General features: G+C 35.1%; 1 protein-coding gene across 2 annotated transcripts in view; it reads right to left on the reverse strand.

Annotated features, from left to right (window-relative positions):
- Positions 1-18,101, reverse strand: part of DPP10 (dipeptidyl peptidase like 10) — a 646,930-nt gene that overhangs the window by 81,369 nt on the left and 547,460 nt on the right. For both annotated transcript variants that reach the window (XM_059166678.1, XM_059166679.1), the window contains exons 10-11: positions 13,733-13,830; positions 4,105-4,228 (exon numbers count right to left, since the gene is read on the reverse strand). In XM_059166678.1, the coding sequence (XP_059022661.1) occupies positions 4,105-4,228; positions 13,733-13,830 (222 nt within the window). The remainder of the gene's footprint in view (positions 1-4,104; positions 4,229-13,732; positions 13,831-18,101) is intronic.

The following is an 18,101-nucleotide window of genomic DNA, read 5'->3' on the forward strand; positions in this document are numbered from 1 at the left end:
CCTTGCCTTGATTTGGTAATAGGATAATGCTGTGCTTATAAGATGAATTGAAAAGTTTCCTTCATGGGTGCCTGGGTGGCTCAGTGGGTTAAGCCGTTGCCTTCAGCTCAGGTCATGATCTCAAGGTCCTGGGATCGAGTCCCGCATCGGGCTCTCTGCTCAGCAGGGAGCCTGCTTCACTCTCTCTCTCTCTCTGCCTGCCTCTCTGTCTACTTGTGATCTCTGTCAAATAAATAAATAAAATATTAAAAAAATAAAAAAAGAAAAGTTTCCTTCTCCACTTTCTGGAAATTGTAAAAATGGTAAAATTTATTGTTTTTTTTTTTCCAGTTTTACTGAAATATAATTGATATAACGTTGTATAAGTTCAGGGTGTACAACATAATGATACATGTATATATTATGAAATGATTACTGCAAGTTTAGTTAACATCCATTACCCCAAGTAACTACATTTTTTTTTTTTAAAGATTTTATTTATTTATCAGAGAGAGAGAAGGGGAGAGAGCGAGCACAGGCAGACAGAATGGCAGGCAGAGGCAGAGGGAGAAGCAGGCTCCCCGCTGAGCAAGGAGCCCGATGTGGGACTCGATCCCAGGACGCTGGGATCATGACCTGAGCCGAAGGCAGCTGCTCAACCAACTGAGCCACCCAGGCGTCCCCATTTTTTTCTTTATGATGGGAACTTTTTAGGTTTACTCTCTTAGCAACTTTCAAATATACAATGAAGCATTGTTAACTATAGTCATCATGTCATACATTACATCCCCAGAAATTATTTATCTTATAACTGGGAGTTTGTACCTTTTAACCACCTTCACTCAATTTCCCCACCCTCACCCCTCACAAACACTAATCTTTTTTCTGTTTTTATTTTTTATTCCACATATAAGCAAGATCATAGAGTATTTGTCTTTACTTCACTCATAATAAATGCCCTCAAGTTCCCTCCTCTATATGTCACAAATAACAGGATTTCTTTCTTTTTTATGGCTAAACAATATTCGTGTGTGTGTGTGTGTGTGTGTGTGTGTGTGTGATTTTCTTAATCCATCCATCCATTGATGGACACTTGTTTTGTTTTGTTTTGTTTTACCGCTGTCCTGGCTATTGTAAATAATGCGCTGCAACAAACATGGGCTTGCAAATATATCTTCGGATAGTGATTTTATTTCCTTCAGATACATATCCAGAATTTGATTTGTTGGATCATATGGAAGTTTTATTTTTAATTTTTTTGAGGATCTGCCATACTATTTTCCATAGTGACTATACCAACATAAAATCTTACCACAGGGCACAGGGTTCCTTTGCTCTACTTCCTCACCAGCAATTATCTCGGGTCTTTTCTGATACTACCCATCCTAACAGGCATGAGGTGATTAATTCATCGAGGTTTTGATTTGCATTTCCCTAATAATTAGTGATGTTGAACACCTTTTCATATTTTTGGAAAAATGTCTATTCAGGTCCATTGCCCATTTTCAAATTAGATTATTGGGGGTTTTGTTTTGGTTTGGTTTGGTTTTATTTTGCTATCTAGTTGAAGGAGATATTTTAAAAATACTTTTAGATATTGAAAATCAGATATATGATTTGCAAACATGTTCTTCCATTCCACAGGTTGGCTTTTCATTTAGTTGACTGTTTCTTTCACTGTACACAAGACTTTTAGCTTGACAGTTTTGATTTACTTAAGTTATCCATTAACTTTTAGAAAAAATAAAAACTAGAAAATATTTTTATTTAATTTTATTCATATGTTTGTCATTTGGAGCACCTTTCCTTCCTTTATTTAGATTTGAGGTTTCATTTGATGCTATTTCTTTCAGACTGAATAACTTCATTTCATGTTACTTAAGCAGATCTACTTGTGATAAATTATCTCAGATCTTATTTATCTGAATATGTCTGTCTTCATTTTTGAAAGATATTTTCAGAGTATACAGACTTTTGGTTTACACTGTTTTTCTTTCACTTCTTTAAAAATGTATTCCATTGCTTTCTGGCTTCTATCATTTCTGATGAGAGAGAGGCAGTAATTTTCATTATTCTATTCCTCCATATGTAATGTATTTTTCTCTCAGGCTCTTTTGAAACTTTTCTCATAATCTTTGGTTTACAATAATTTGAGTGTTATGTGCCTATTTATTTTCTTTGTTTTTATTCTGTTTGGGATTTGCTAACTTAGATACATGGGTTAATGGTTTTTCTTCAGATTTGGGATATTTTAAGTCATTCTTTCTTTTTTTGTTTTTTTGCCCCAACATCTCAAGCCTTGCCTTCTGTGTGTATTTCATCCCTCATATACAACAGCTCAAATTATTCCATATGTAGCTGAGGCTTTGTTCCTTTTTTTTTTTCCTCAGTCTTTTTTCCCTCCAGACTTCAGTTTGAATTGTTTCTATTTCCCTGACTACAACAATGCCCAATTTGTGTTTAATCCATCCAATTTTTTCATTTCAGATACTGTTCTCTTTAGTTCCTGAAATTCCATTGTTTTGTATTTTATAGTTGTTTCCCTACTGAAATATCTCATCTATTTATAAATTAGGGCCACCCTTTAATTTGCCAAGAATCTTTCAAACAGCTTTATAAAAAAATTCTGTACCTGTTAATTCTAACATCTCTATTCTGCGTAAGTCTGCTTTTTTAACTATTTTTGAAGGGAGGTAGGCAGGTTACATTTTCTATTTTTCTACATGTATAGTATGTTTTGATTGTGTAATTGATATTTTAAATTTTAATTCTCCATTTAAAAGAGTAAACTTTGTTCTAGGAAGACAGTTAATTTATAGGCATGTACTTGCTCCTTTCCAGCTTGATATAAAGGTTTACTGTAAAGAGTATAGAACAGCCTTATTTCTAATGCATTTTTCTTTCTGGGCTGTGAGTTTAATGCAAAGGGTTTTCAGTGAGAGTGCTCTATTTTTTGCTGTTCAGCACTCCAAAGTCTCCAAATTACGAAACCTGCAGATTCTGTATTTGCTTCTCTCTCTGTGAAGTGTGTCCTGTACTTGCACAGTTAAGCATTGAGCTAAAGTCTTTTTTTTTTTTTTTTTTTAATTTTAAGAGCTAAAGTCCTAAGAGGTCCTTTACATAGATTGCTGGAGCTCTTCTCTCTATAGCTCCAAATCTTGTGGTACTTATCCTGCAGATTTCAGCCACCACGAGAGCCTCAAACTGATTCTCCCTGCTGACTTGGATCAGTGATACCACTGAGCTTTTCTAGGACTCCATTAGCTTGCACTGTGTGTGTGCCCTACAGGAAGCTAGGCTTATCTTATATGTTTATATTATTTCACTTTTTATGTCCTGATCCTGCTATTGTCCAGTATCTGAGAGTAGTTGTTTAATTCATTTTACATAGGTTTATAGTTAACTACAGCAGAGAGGTTAGGCTGGCAAAATTTACTCCATCCTGTCCAGAAATAGAAGTTTGAAAACTCTGGTTTTAAGTAACTGGGAATACTTTACTACTCACCAATACAGGCATATACACAACAACAATTACAGTATACCCTCAGTTAAGAACTTTAAGAATTGCTATAGGATTTATTGCAGAGCTTATAAAAAATGATTAGAGAAATAGAAATACAAACTGCTTTCAAAACACAATGGTTCAAAGGACCAGTTTTTTTTTTTTTTACTCTTCTTATTTAATTTTAAAAAAGAGACACTGTTCATTATTTTAGAAGACTAATCTGAACTACCAAAAAAAGATGGAATTATTGGAATGTGGTTGAAGAAGACAGGAAAAACAGTCCACATTCCTAAGTTAATCAAACTCAAAATATGGAGAAAAAGATGTATTTGAGAATTAAACTAGTGTGGTTTAGACTCCACTTTATACTATAAAAGAATTCATTTTTTTTTAAAGTTTGGTCTTTTTTTTTTTTTCCTCTTTTGCTTATCACTCATTTCTGTCACTTCAAAGTTTGGATGATTTATGGATTAAAGTATATACTTCTAATAGAATGACTCTTTCCCAACTACCTCTGGAAGTTAAATATTGGGTTTTGTACAATGGATTGCTTGATATCCCTTTGAGAGTAGCAGAAAGTACTTCATTTTAAGCATAAGAGAAAAGTAAATTACACTCACTCTACTGCAGGCGCCAGTGGTAGTCTCACAGACTGTGAGGATGGAGATGTTCTGAGGCCGATTTAACCATCTGACCACCGTCTTGGTATTGCTTACCCATTTAACCATAGTGATATAATATTCTCTAGTTGGGAAACAACAACAACAACAAAATTTACATTTAGAGCCAGAGAACCTGTATAGCACTATTAACATACATTTGTTATTTTATATGCAAGGATAAATGAAGCATTATAAGGATGCCACATCATATTAATTTCTATTTATGTACACATACACATCTGCTATTCTGAATACTCCCACATAAATACAAATATGTGTGTATGTATGTAAACACATGTGCATTTACATACACATGAAAATGTACCAAGAATTTGAGAATAAATATGAAAGTAAATGATATCCCAGAAAGGAAATCCTTGGAAAAATAAAAATAATTAAGATAATAGACATATGAATAATTTTTAAACTGTCTATTGGTTAGCACTAATGTGTAATAAGCATAAATTTTTAAGCTGCATTTTATTTTTATAAAAAGTAGAATCAACTAAAAGGCAAAACTTATTCTTCACTTAATAATTATTTCTTACGCATGATCTCCATGTTATTTCACTTTACCCATGGGGAGTTGCATGATAGAGTTATTAGTTTTTATTTATTTATTTTGTGTGTGGTATTTCTCAGTTGTGAGTCAAGGGCCATTTCCAGGCATAATCATCATATATTCTTATACACACATATGCATATATATATTAATTTCTTAAAGTCTTCTTTATTTGAAACAGTTTAAAACAAAGAAGGAATTCAATTGATGGAGATGAGGGGCTACTGAATTTTCCATATAGTGAGGATGCTAATTACTGGAGCCTATGATGTTCTCAAGTTATTTCTAGATTGGGAAGGCTTATGTTTTTCCCTATAGTTAGTTTGTATTTCTTTCATTGCAGATTCTATGATTGGAAATCTATATCAAAAAACCCTCAATCCACACAGACAAAATGCAGTAATCAACACTGATTCAATTTATGATGAAAAGAAAAAAAAACTTTTCAAAAATTTGCCCAGCTTCAGAACAGATGAGATGATTTAAAGTGGCATCTGTGTGGTGCTCCGAAGGGGCATGTGCACCCGAATGTTTATAGCAGCAATGTCCACAATAGCCAAACTATGGAAAGAACCTAGATGTCCATCAACAGATGAATGGATAAAGAAGATGTGGTATATATACACAATGGAATACTATGTAGCCATCAAAAGAAATGAAATCTTGCCATTTGCGACAACGTGGATGGAACTAGAGCGTATCATGCTTAGCGAAATAAGTCAAGCAGAGAAAGACAACTATCATATGATCTCCCTGATATGAGGAAGTGGTGAGCAACATGGGGGCTTAAGTGGGTAGGAGAAGAATAAATGAAACAAGATGGGATTGGGAGGGAGACAAACCATAAGTGACTCTTAATCTCACAAAACAAACTGAGGGTTGCTGGGGAGAGGGGTGTTGGGAGAAGGGGGGTGGGGTTATGGACATTGGGGAGGGTATGTGCTTTGGTGAGTGCTGTGAAGTGTGTAAACCTGGTGATTCACAGACCTGTACCCCTGGGGATAAAATATATGTTTATAAAATATATAAAAAATTAAAAAAATAAATAAATAATTTAAAAAACAACAACAACAACACACACACACACAAACAAAAAAACAAAACTGAGTTTCAGGGGTACCCGGATGACTCAGTGGGTTAGACCCTCTGCCTTCAGCTCAGGTCATGATCTCAGGGTACTGGGATCGAGCCCCGCATCGGGCTCTCGGCTCAGCAAGGAGCTTCCTCCTCTCTCTCTCTCTCTGCCTACTCGTGATCTCGGTCTGTCAAATAAATAAATAAAATCTTTAAAGTAAATAAATAAGTAAATAAATAAAGTGGCATCTGTGAGCACAGTCTTTAAATTAATCCACCCAGAGGCACCTGGGCGCTTCAGTCTGTTAAGTGTCCAACTCTTGGCGGCAATCTCATGGGCAGTGAGATCAGGAACCCTGTCGCTCCATGCTCAGTGGGGAACCTGCTTGAAGAGCCTCTCCCTCTGCTCCTCCCTCCCTCAAATAAATAAATCTTTTAAAAAATTCACCCAGTTTTTATGTCACTTAGGAAAAAATCATGTATGAGTAGAAAAGCTTTGTGATACAAATCACTTGTCCTTAGACACCTGTGGGTTAGACATTTAGCTACATGAATCTTACATTTCTAACATTTCTGAAAAGCTACTGCTTCCTCCAGAAAACTGGTTAGCCCATCAGAAAGTGAAGACGTCAGCAGAAGGGCAAGCAAAACTTAGCATACAGTGAAGCCTGCCATATTTTCTTCAACAATCTCTCCAATATTTTGAAAGCTGACAGCTTTCAAAACCAGCTAAGTCTCACTTCAAAATGCCAAGAAACTCAGTGAAAGTTCTCTGAATAGTTAACAAAGACAACTTTGAATCACATGTGCCACTAACTGGTTTAGGATTAATCTTTGGCCAAAGGAGCAGCCCTTGTGATTCTTCAAAGAATCATATCCAGTTCATTTTTACTGTGTTTTCGCTTAAACTGATTTATTTTGCATTCATTTTCATATTCAGCAGTATGAATATTGAAAAGGGGAAAATATAGGTATTAACCTTTAATGGATTTATCTAGAGGATTTATCATGGAGAAAAATGACAATGGATACTATAACCAGGAAAAGAAACCCTGAATTCTGACAATATATATTTCTGATTAGTTGTTATAAATGTTGTTTAGAATTGAAGTAAAAAATAATTTGGTTATTGTAAACAACTGACCAAACACTGTAAAATCAAGGAGGTTATATTTATAGAAAAATCTAGATAGAACTGGTAGATACAAGTTTTCAAACTCAATCGGGAATTTATCTTAGTTAAGTGAATAATATTGCATATTGTGTCAAATGAGATGACAACCAACATGAATAACTTTTAAAATAAATAACAACTGTAACAACAAAATTTAAATTTAAATATTCATCTTGAGTGTTTTCCCTTTCAAAGTAGCCCTCAAGTGTAATGTTACAAGAACATCTTCATTATAATGTCTTCACAGACACTGACACATATTTATTATCTATGATGTAAAATCTTGACTTTTAAAAAGGACTTTAGAAAAGCCACTAAAATACAACCAAGGCAAATCTGGTGAATAAGTGATTTTTTTTGTAAGGGGTACACTAATTTAGGTGTAAAATTAAGTTAAAGTAATTAATTCATAGTTACACCACTCATCTTTCTCTTTGATTAAATACTGTGATTATTTTGTGTTTGTACATAATGTATCTAGTTGCCTATAAGGAGAATTTAGCATGATGTAAACTGTCTTAGTATTGACCTTATTTATAATCTGAAAGATAAGAGCTGCCCTCAAAATTGAATTTATAAGGTTTTTCAGGGGTAATTTCAAGCCACTGAAATTTCCATGATAAAGAGTTGGGGTTACCTAAAATGAAAATTAAAATAGAGCTTGACACATAAGAAGTAAAACACATCCTGTATTCCTTCTTTGCTTATTCCAGGATCCTAAGTGCAGCTCTCCTTAGTTTTCTCATAAGTAATCAGGCTTCCTCTGAATGAGGGATTAGGGAAACGCCCTTACTTAGAAATCACACTCCTTGGCCTGCCTGCTGCTGATGTGGCTGTCTTCCTGTACTCCATATCATGAACACATTAGATCTGGTGTCCCACAACCATTGACTAGCAGAACTGCCCCCTCCTTATAATTGTCTTTCCTGCTTGTTCGTAGTATCCACGGCTCTGGATTACCCAGGAAGTCCGCAAGGAGCTCACCCTCTTGAGCCACAGAGTCAAGTGTGTTAGGTGGACTGCACTCAAGAAAGACTTTGAATCAACTGAGAGGTCTGGCACAGAAGATCTAATTGTTTACAAGGGTATGTGGAATGGAGGCCCAGCATCAGTAGCAGAAAGGTACTATGTTAGAAGTCACACCTGTGTTTTCACTGGCTTTCTCTCCAATCATTACTCTGTGTTCTAACATAATCTTTGTATACATATCATTGCACTGAGCTCACTCTCTTCCAGATAATCCAGGATCTCTACCCATGACTGTATTGTAATGGCATGTATGACCACGCCATAGCTAGTGATCTGCAAAGACCATTGTTAGTAACTATGGATTACTTGTAAGAAGGGTCATTTAGGGCATTTCCATGAACATAGAATAATTTCTTAATTTGATTTTTTAAAGACAATAATATTCTTTAGCAGAAAAAAATTGTAGACTAGGCATACTTCAATGATACAGAAGAAAAAGCAAGGTGCTCTCAAGCGTGACAGGTAATATTACAATGTCACATCAGAGATACACGCTAAAAATAATGGGTTACAAAGGGTGGATGACTAAAGAAAGATTTCAAATAAATAAAATAATGTCAGAGACACAGAGTAAGGAGAAACCAAAGACAAAATACTACCATTACTCTTCAGCCTGGAGATATCTGAATACAAAGTAGAACAACTTCCTCAAAACAACAGACATGCCAACCTGTGGAAAGATCTATATGATTCATTACTATAAAACATCTTTCCACCAGGGGGCGCTTGGGTGGCTTCTGACTCCTGATTTCTGGTCAGGTCAAAATTTCAGGCTCAGGAGACGGAGCCTCTTGTGGAGCTCTGTGCTAGGGTGGAGCCTGCTTAAGATTCTCTCTCCCCCAAACCGCCCCCGCCCCCGCCAAAAAAAAAAAAAAAAAAGAATAAAAAAAATTTTTCCACCAGAACGTAAATGTGTATTTTTTAATTTATTATTTTTATTAATATATAATGCATTATTTGCTCCAGGGGTACAGGGCTGTAAATCATTAGGCTTACACACTTCACAGCGCTCACCATTTCACATACCCTCCCCAATGTTCATAACCCAACTTCAATGTGTATTTTTAAAATCTTAATTATAAATCCCAATAATGATACAGAATGCTTACAATACCTTACATTCATAGTGTAAAAATTTGTAAAATGTTCCTTTCCCTTAAGATGAGATGAATCATCTAACTCCCAAATGGGTCTGGAATGTTCATAAAGGGGCATTATCTGAGTTCCTACTGTGCTACATTCTGAAGAATCAATACAGACAATAGTTAAAGATAAGAGTATGAGCTGAATTCCTATTGAAGAAAAGTTGCATTCATAATCTGATTTTGTTTGATAGAGGATCTTTAGCTGAATCACAAATATATTTTTTGAAAAAATGAAGGAGTGTGTGAGAAAGAAAAAGGAAGGGAAATTATGTCTTTCTCCAAGTTATGGTATCCTTTTAGTTTCTTTTTAAAGCCATATAAATGAATTAAAATTTGTTTTACATTCTTTGACTAGAGTTTAAGTATCTGGTGTTAAGCAAGGTCTACTGAATGCTGATTCTAGCTTGGAGACATATTTCTATTACACTTATAAACATGGGTTGTTATAAATCTATCAACCAGCCAAATAAACAATTAACAGACCAAAACAAATGATTTATAAATTCTAAACGAATCTTGCTCTTTGGAGTGGGAGTCAAAGAATACAATTTATAAGGTACCTCAAGCCATAAAAGACCATCTTTCTATTTATCTTATAAATCTTCCTCCCTATTTAGGTGTGTACATACACGTTTAATAATTATTACGGCCACAAGGGTGATATTATGAGAGGATAAGAGATGAAGTTCAAGTTTAGTGGAAAAAAAGGAAGTCCCAAAAAGAAAAAAAAAAAAAAAAAAGATAAAGCTTATAACTGCACAAAGTAACAGAATATGATTCATTATTAATTGCCATATGCATATCTAAAGATAATATAAAATACCGAGGCTTAGATAATGAACAAAAAAAGTAAACAAGTAAATTATTACAGAATGAATGAATTATTTGGGTATACTGTTATTGAGAGCTTAAATAGAACATCAAATGATAATGGCTAGCTATGAACAAAACACAAACTCCAAAAAGAGAGAGCATTTGATGGTCTTTATTTTTTTTTAATCTTTTTATTTTTTTATAAACATATAATGTATTATTAGCTCCAGGGGTACAGGTCTGTAAATCGCCAGGTTTACACACTTCACAGCACTCACCATAGCACATACCCTCCCCAATGTCCATAACCCCACCACCTTCTCCAAAGCATTTGATAGTCTTAATAGGGCATGGGGAAAGTATGTTACTAATAAATCAATTAATGCATGTTTATACTTATAAACTTGAAAAAATAAAAAATGATCTGTATTTCTTGGAATTTGTAGGAGTTCTGTCACTAATATGAGAATAGTGCTACTAATACTGGTACCAAAAATTTAACTTATGCATTTTATATCTAAAATTTTTAAAATACAAAAAAAGAATCTGAGTTAGCTTATGAAAATTTAAGAATAAAATGAGCATAAATTAGGAGAAAAAGGCAAATGAGTTAGAGAGGGAAACAGGCATTAGTTACCATGGAAAACTCCAGGTCCAAAGTATCCTAATGCAACTTAGTGAAGTGCGCATGAGAAAAATACGCAGGTTTGTAGAAGCACATGCATAAATAAGATAAATCACAGATATGTGTATGTAGATTTGTGTATGAGTGTGTTTGTGTGTTTGTATAGAAATAGAGAGATGGAAATGCACACACACACACACACACACACACACAGAAAAAGATACAGAGACAGATACAGAGATAGAAACAGCACCAGGCAGATACAGAACACTTTCTCATGTGGCTTCAGAAAAATCACTGTGTCCTCACATGGTCATCAACAACACATGCATAAAGTATAATAAATTTCTTATGGCAAATATTATTCTTAAATTATTTATATGGAATAGTCTTCATTTGCCAGGTCCATTCTCCAGTTCTCCCCACCTGCAGCCTCCACAGTGAGGCTGCCTTGCCAGTGGAAGGCCTCTGCAGGAACTTTCAAGTTTGGGAGGATAGTGAGTCCAGGGTATTAATTCCCAGGACCCACTTTCTACTCAGGTGTGGTTTGGCAATGACTGAATTGCTTGGTCTGTGGACAGCTCCTCCTTGGCCATCTGTTCAGCTACAGGCCTCCTCAGGATTCATAACTGAGTCTGGACCTCATTCTTTCAGTCCTGAGACAGTAGCAGTTTTTCTATTACATACTTAGAGTTGCTCTCTCATCCTTTGTGAGTTTCCCCTTAATTCTGCTCACATTTTTGTTAATAGTCCCTCAACTAACTGCATTTCACTTATCATTCTTGACTGTGTCATCTGTTTAATTTCTAGGACCCTGACCACTAAATTATAAAAAATGACATGCTCTTTTAGATCTCTAACTAGGAGAGCACAACAGTTTCCTAGCTAATTTCTATATGGCTAATGTACTATGTATTAAATATTAGAGATGTTCATAATCCTAAAACAAAACCAATGAAAAAATGAGTTTGGTTTCCATCTTATGTGCAGTCAGATGAATGCAACTTTCTTTGATTTGCACCATGGATATATCTATTTCATTCATTTGTGTGATTCTGAGCCCATCTAAGTAACACCTATGCTCAGAGTGACTAAATGTGGATGATCTAAAATTCATTTATTACTCTTCTGTGAATTGGACCGAAACTTCCTACGAGAAACAGATGAGTAAGGAAATACATTTCTGTAAAACTGAGCTGGGGTGATATTTTAAAATTATCAATTTTGAAGTAAACCTTGATCTTGAGTTTTTCAACAAAAATCATACATTTTGGTATATTTCACATGCTGTAGGTGGCAGTTACATAAGACCCTGAGGGAGAAAAAGCAAAATTGTTCAGTGCATTGTATAGATAAGGTATTACTCACTTTCCCCAAACTGCAGACCAAGTTTATCATGAAACCAACATACTTGAATTACACTTAAGAGATTTTTCTTTACAATATTCTTCCTCACTCTTAATGGGATCTCATATTTTATTCTGTGTATTGGATTTATATCTAAGGATATGTGATACCTTTTTGCCATGGATGACTAAATTTATCATATTATATTTTGAATATTACAGATATATACTTAACTAATAACCCAATAAATAACAACTGGTTCTGTCTTCAGAAATTTTTGTGTTTGGTGACAGTCTTGGGTTATAACATCAAGGTCCAGAATCACCACCTTTTCTTAAAAAGAAGCTGGATATTGTAAAGTTGATTTCTATTTCAAAGGTTTCAAAAGACTGAGGAAAACAAAAAATTACTACTTTAAAATGAGGTTATTCAGACCAGAGAGACGTAGAGTGACTTGTCCAAGCTCATGTAATGAAAGGGTGGCAGAGTTGTGACTCAAACACTCCAGGCTAGTGCCCTTTTCCTGTTAATTCAGAGCATTAAATGAATCAGAAAAAGATAAGAGCTCAGGACCATATAAAATACTAATGGCTTCCATAATTGCTTCATTTGTGACTAATCCTTCCATGTCTGGTAGACTGAGTTCAGTATAGAGTTCCTATCTGATTTGGTCAACTCTACTGCATTCTAAATGTCAATTCCAAAAACCCTGTAAGGTCTTCCATCATGACCTGCATGAAATGGTCTATAACTAGAAAAAGGCTTTACTATATTCCTACCTCTGTTACCAACTAATCTTGGGGTTCTATTTTCTCTCTGGGCCTCATTTTTTCCCTCAATAATAGAAACAGATTGTTTTAGGTGGCTATGGGCGACCTTCCAGTGTAAGCAGTCCATAAATTTTTAATAACTTTAAAATTGAGAAAATTTCCACACACTGCAGGCTCCACTGTCTGTGAAAACCTGCAACTGTGATGGAATTTTCCAAAATATATCACTGGAACATTTGAGTGGAATTTGAATCAGTCCCCCAGCACTGATGGTTGATGGCATCAAAACAAAGCTTGAGCTTAGCCCCATATCACTCAATAGTTGAAAGTATTTTCCTAAATCAGCTACATATTCCATCACCAGAACAGTTGTAAAGTTTCAAAGGGTTGCACTAATTGACAGAATACCCCTGAAGTTTCAGATCACTCTGAATTTTAAAATCCACATGGTTATTTGATCCACTGTCTGCTACTGGAGATTTTACTAATACTAAAATTATGCTATGACATACTAAATGTGTTTTTTTTCTCTCTTCATTCAAATTTCTTAGATAAGTAGGCTTCATATGTAGGATATTTTGAAACCACATCTTATTACATTATCCTACCTGGAGAAGAAAGCTAGGGAATTTCTCCCAAGCTATGGGGAGAATTTCTGCTGGAAAACCTACAAAAACTCTAAGAAAATTGTACTCTTTTAAATAGGACTATTTAAAAAAAAAATGGAGGAACTATTCTCAGGAAGAACACTCAATGGAAAATGATCCTTTGCCCCCATCTCCTTGTCAAATCTCCTGCAAAAAGTTTAATTCTCAATATCACTACAATTTAGTCATTTTCTGGTGCTGCTAATCACCTTGAAACTTTAAATGCTCCCTGGGAACAACAAGAAACCCAGAATGAGTTCATTCCTGCACTAATGGGACAACCTCAGATTTATTTTCAAGTGGATTTGCTGAGCTGATCACATCTCTCTAAATTGCAACAAAATGATAATTGAAGTTAAAATAACTATTTCTAAGTAAAAGTAAAATGGAAATCGCATACCTTGATTTAAAGCTGTCAGGAGGCATGAGTTCCAAAGTATGAGTTGGTCCATATAGGTTTACAACATATAATTTGACGGTTGGGTTCATTTGACCTGCCTTTGAGAAAATGAAGATTGTAATACAAATATATTAAGCATTAAAATATATTGAGAAAAAAGAAAATGTGATGTGATTCCTTTATAGTATTACGTTAGAACAGGGAAAAAGTTTAATTTCTCTGAAGTAGAAATGATTTTAAATTCAACAACCTGATTGCCTTCAATTGTTTTTGTAGATTGCTGTTTCTCAAGCATTTTAGTCAGACAATTAAAGGTGATGGAAAATCATGATGAGTTTATTCATTAGGCAGTGCTTCTGTGTTCTTTCCCTAGAATGACACCAGGAGGGCTGGCTTAACAAAACAACTAGTAGAACAAGCTGCTACTCACATTATAGGATAAGAAATGCAATGAGAAAAGCTGGCTAATTAAAAAAAAAAAAAAAAAAAGTTGAAGAAGAAAAAGAAAGAAAAAGATTTGCCAATATGGGTGACACATGCTTAAAATTCCCCAATACCTAACCCATCCCAATGCATTAAAAATACCTAGGTTTCCTTTTTTTTTTAAAATTAGATTCAGAGGTAGAATTCAGTGATTCATCAGTTACATGTAATATCCAGTGCTCATTATATCACGTGCCCTCCTTAATGCCCATCACCCAACAACCTGATGCCCCCTTCCCCTCCAGCAGCCCTCAGTTTGTTCTCTATAGTTAAGAGTCTCCTATGGTTTGCCTCTCCCCCATTATTATCTTGTATCTCCTTCCCTTCCCTCCAGTTCCCTTCTAAGCTTTAGTAAATACCAGATGAGGTGTAAGTGCTCCTTGGGAGGTGGTGGGCCACAGAGCAGTCTGCCTTCACTAAGTACATAGTTAGATGAGTGGAAAGACAGGGACAAGAATCAGTAATAACTAGCCCAGAACATTAGTATGCTTCTGGCTCATAGTATGTAATAAAGGCACTGCATGAATAATCTTACTAAATATCCTTACTTCCATCCTAAGAATAATTATAACCATTTTCCAGATGACAATGGAGAAGCTAAGCAAACGGTGGAAGGTGGATATCCCATAACCCGGGAAGCCACTATTTAAACCCAGGATGCTCTTCCTTGCTGTGCTTTGTTTGCTTCAGTTTGTTCCCAGGCAATGGCCTCCAAAGTTTTTCTAAAGATACTGTGAACTTGTAGGGGGCACAACAGGGACCTTTTACCAATACATCTCAAGCAGTTAGAATGAATGAATAAGAGAATGTTAGCATGAATAAATAATGTAGAGAATCAGGTGACTGCTTGTGGGGCGCTGTGTTCCTAAACAAAGTGCTGATGTGTCATCGTGGAGCAGCGGATGTTTTAGGAGAAGACTATATGAGATGTACAAAGAAAGAGGCCATTAAAAGTGGGTTGAGTTAGAAGATGGACAAAAATCCAAGGGGAATTACAAAAGTGATTCTTTTAAAAAAGTGATTTAAAGATGAGAAAGAAAAATCCACATTCAAGTAATTGGCATTGACAAAACCCAAAGTTGAAGAGGACCAGAGGACCAGAAGCAACATAACACATTCCACCAGTAGTCCATAATAGCTCCTCGAGGACTATGTTGTTAGGCTAGTAAATACAACTAGTACAGAGGGGAAGGCAGAAGGATGAATGAATGGATCCCAGAGGATGTTCAGGGATCATCCCACTGTGTGATCCCATAACGATGGATCCCATAACTTTGTCCAAGCCTGCAGGACGTACAACACACACAGTGAACTGTAATGTCAACTGTGGACTTTGGGGGATTATGACGCATAGCTTCATCAGTTGTAACCAATGTGCTGCTGCAGGGAGTGGTGCTGATGATGGGGAGACTCTGCACGTCTGTGTGTGCAGGGGGCACATGTGAATTCTCTCTACCTGTCAGACTTGTGAACCTTAAGCTGCTGTAAAAATAATCTTTTCTTTTTTATTTAAATTCATTTGGTCAAGGTATTGTACATCATTAGTGTTTGGTGTAAACAAAAATGACTGGCATATCTTTGGGGGTGCATCATACACAATTCGGAAGTTTTGAGCCAATGGAAGGAGTCAGGAAAGTCCTTCGCTACAGAAACACTATGCTATGAAGAGAGATTATGGAAATGGTTCATATAATGAAGGGATTCCTGGAAGATAAGCTATGATCCTGTCTCACAGAGAAGGCTCTTGTGTCAGATTTTATAAAGCTTTTCACTGTTGTAAACCCCTCAAGTGCATGGGCACATTTGTCTTGGGCAATTTAGCCTTCTACCACACAAAGGAGCTCCTTTTCACATCACTCCCATTTCAATTTAATTGCCATGAGCCTCCCTGAAAATCCTGGCCTTATCCATATTTTTTAATCTAATCATTTCTCAAGTTTGACAAGGTTTATTAAAAATCAGAGCCGGGACATAATATTTAGTAGTGCCATTGAAAGTGTTGATCTTTGACCAGTGGCTTTCATCAGCAACACCCAGAATCTTAGAAACAAATTCTGGGCCCCCCGCCAACTCAAAAATCTCCAGGTGCGGGCCTAGGAGTCTTTATCTTAACAAGACTATCAGATAACTATAATTTGTATGTAAATTTTATAAGACTCTGATATATATTTTTTCCAGTAATATATATTATTACTAGTACATAGAGTAATGCATACATGTCCAATAACATATGTTATCATATACATACATGTACACAATGATATATATTATAGCTCAGTGGTTATCAGAGGTGTTAGCCTGCATCAGAAGTACCCAAAGAGTCCCTGGGTGGTGCAATCAGCTAAGCGTCTGACTTGATTTTGGCTCAGGTCAGGATCTCAGGGTTCTGGGATTGAGCCCCACATCGGGCTCTGCACTCAGTTAGAGGTCTCGTTGCCCTCTCCCTATGATCCTCCCTCCACTCACATTCTCTTTCTAGCTCTAAAATAAATAAATAAATAAATTTTGAAAAGGGGGAAAAAATTACCCAGAGGACTGGAGGGCTTGTTTAACAAGATTTTAACCAGCATTTCTCATGTCATGGGGCATGAAAATCTCATTTCTATAGTTTCCCAGATAAGGCTGATCATTCTGGTAAAAGTACCACATTGTGAGAACCAGTTTAGCTTAACCCATGAGTCAGAGAAACCTGAGTTTACATTTTGACTGCTATTTACTAAATATAGACCATGAGCAAGATGTTAAGTATTAATTATTATTATTATATTAATATATTATAAATTATAAATTATTATAAATTAATATTATATCAATAATATTATTAATAATAAAGTAATAATCCTCAAGTATTATTTTATTATATTATCAAAAATAAGACAATACTTCACTGAGAATATGTCATAAGTCAAAAGTTTTGAGCCAAAGTAGGTTTCCGTTCTATAGCTATAAATATCTCATAATTCTGTTATGTGGACTAACAAAAAGATTATCTATAAAAGTCTTAAATTTTTAAGAAATATCTAAACTAGTATATAGTAGTGAATTAGAAGTAATTAAAACACTGACTTCTCTACTTGGTAAAAAAAATTCTGCTAATTGTTAAAATCCTTCAATAAGCTCATTAAGAAAAAGAGAAATTTAATTAAGTTTGATGTTTCTGTCAGTTCTTATCAATGATTAATAATTTTATGACATCCTTTGTCAAAGACATATATGGTTATTACCAAATTGTAAAGCAGGGATTTTTTGTTTGTTTTGTTTTGTTTTTAAAGCTTATTTGTTTCTGTATGCATATACCTGTAAAGGATTACTGATACCCCAGTTAGCTTTTACATGGAAACAAATTATAAAAGTTGTGTACACATGTGGCCAATTTTAGACAAAAAATACACATCAGGCTGTTTCTAAAATTCAGCTGTCCAGCATTCTATAATCTCAATTAGATTTTTATCTCTCCACGGAGTTTTGAAATTAAGTGCACATTTCAAGTTCATTTGTACCTTTTTTAATATTTGGATCATTTCAATAGTTTGCAAATTAGAAGAGTTCATCTATTTGCTTTTTATAGTCACATTTGCCAGAAAGACTGCATATCTACAGAATCCTTCCTCTATGATTCTGAAACACAAGCCTCAATAATAATTAACCTTATTTTACTGGCAACTAAATTGTCATTAAACGAGATAATGCTTTAATTAAGAAGATTAACCTGAGGTTACTGAGATAGAACTGTGCATCTCTTTTGTGCTGAATTGCTAATGATAGGGTATTTTATGAGTTCTGAATCATGCTGAATTAAGTAAAATACAAATATATTTGTTTAGTGTAAGTATTTCATTAGTAAATCTGACCACATTGAGTATTTGCTGCACTCATTTTAATCTAG

This window comes from Mustela lutreola, chromosome 3 (assembly GCF_030435805.1).
Source record: "Mustela lutreola isolate mMusLut2 chromosome 3, mMusLut2.pri, whole genome shotgun sequence".
Taxonomy (NCBI): Eukaryota; Metazoa; Chordata; class Mammalia; order Carnivora; family Mustelidae; genus Mustela; species Mustela lutreola.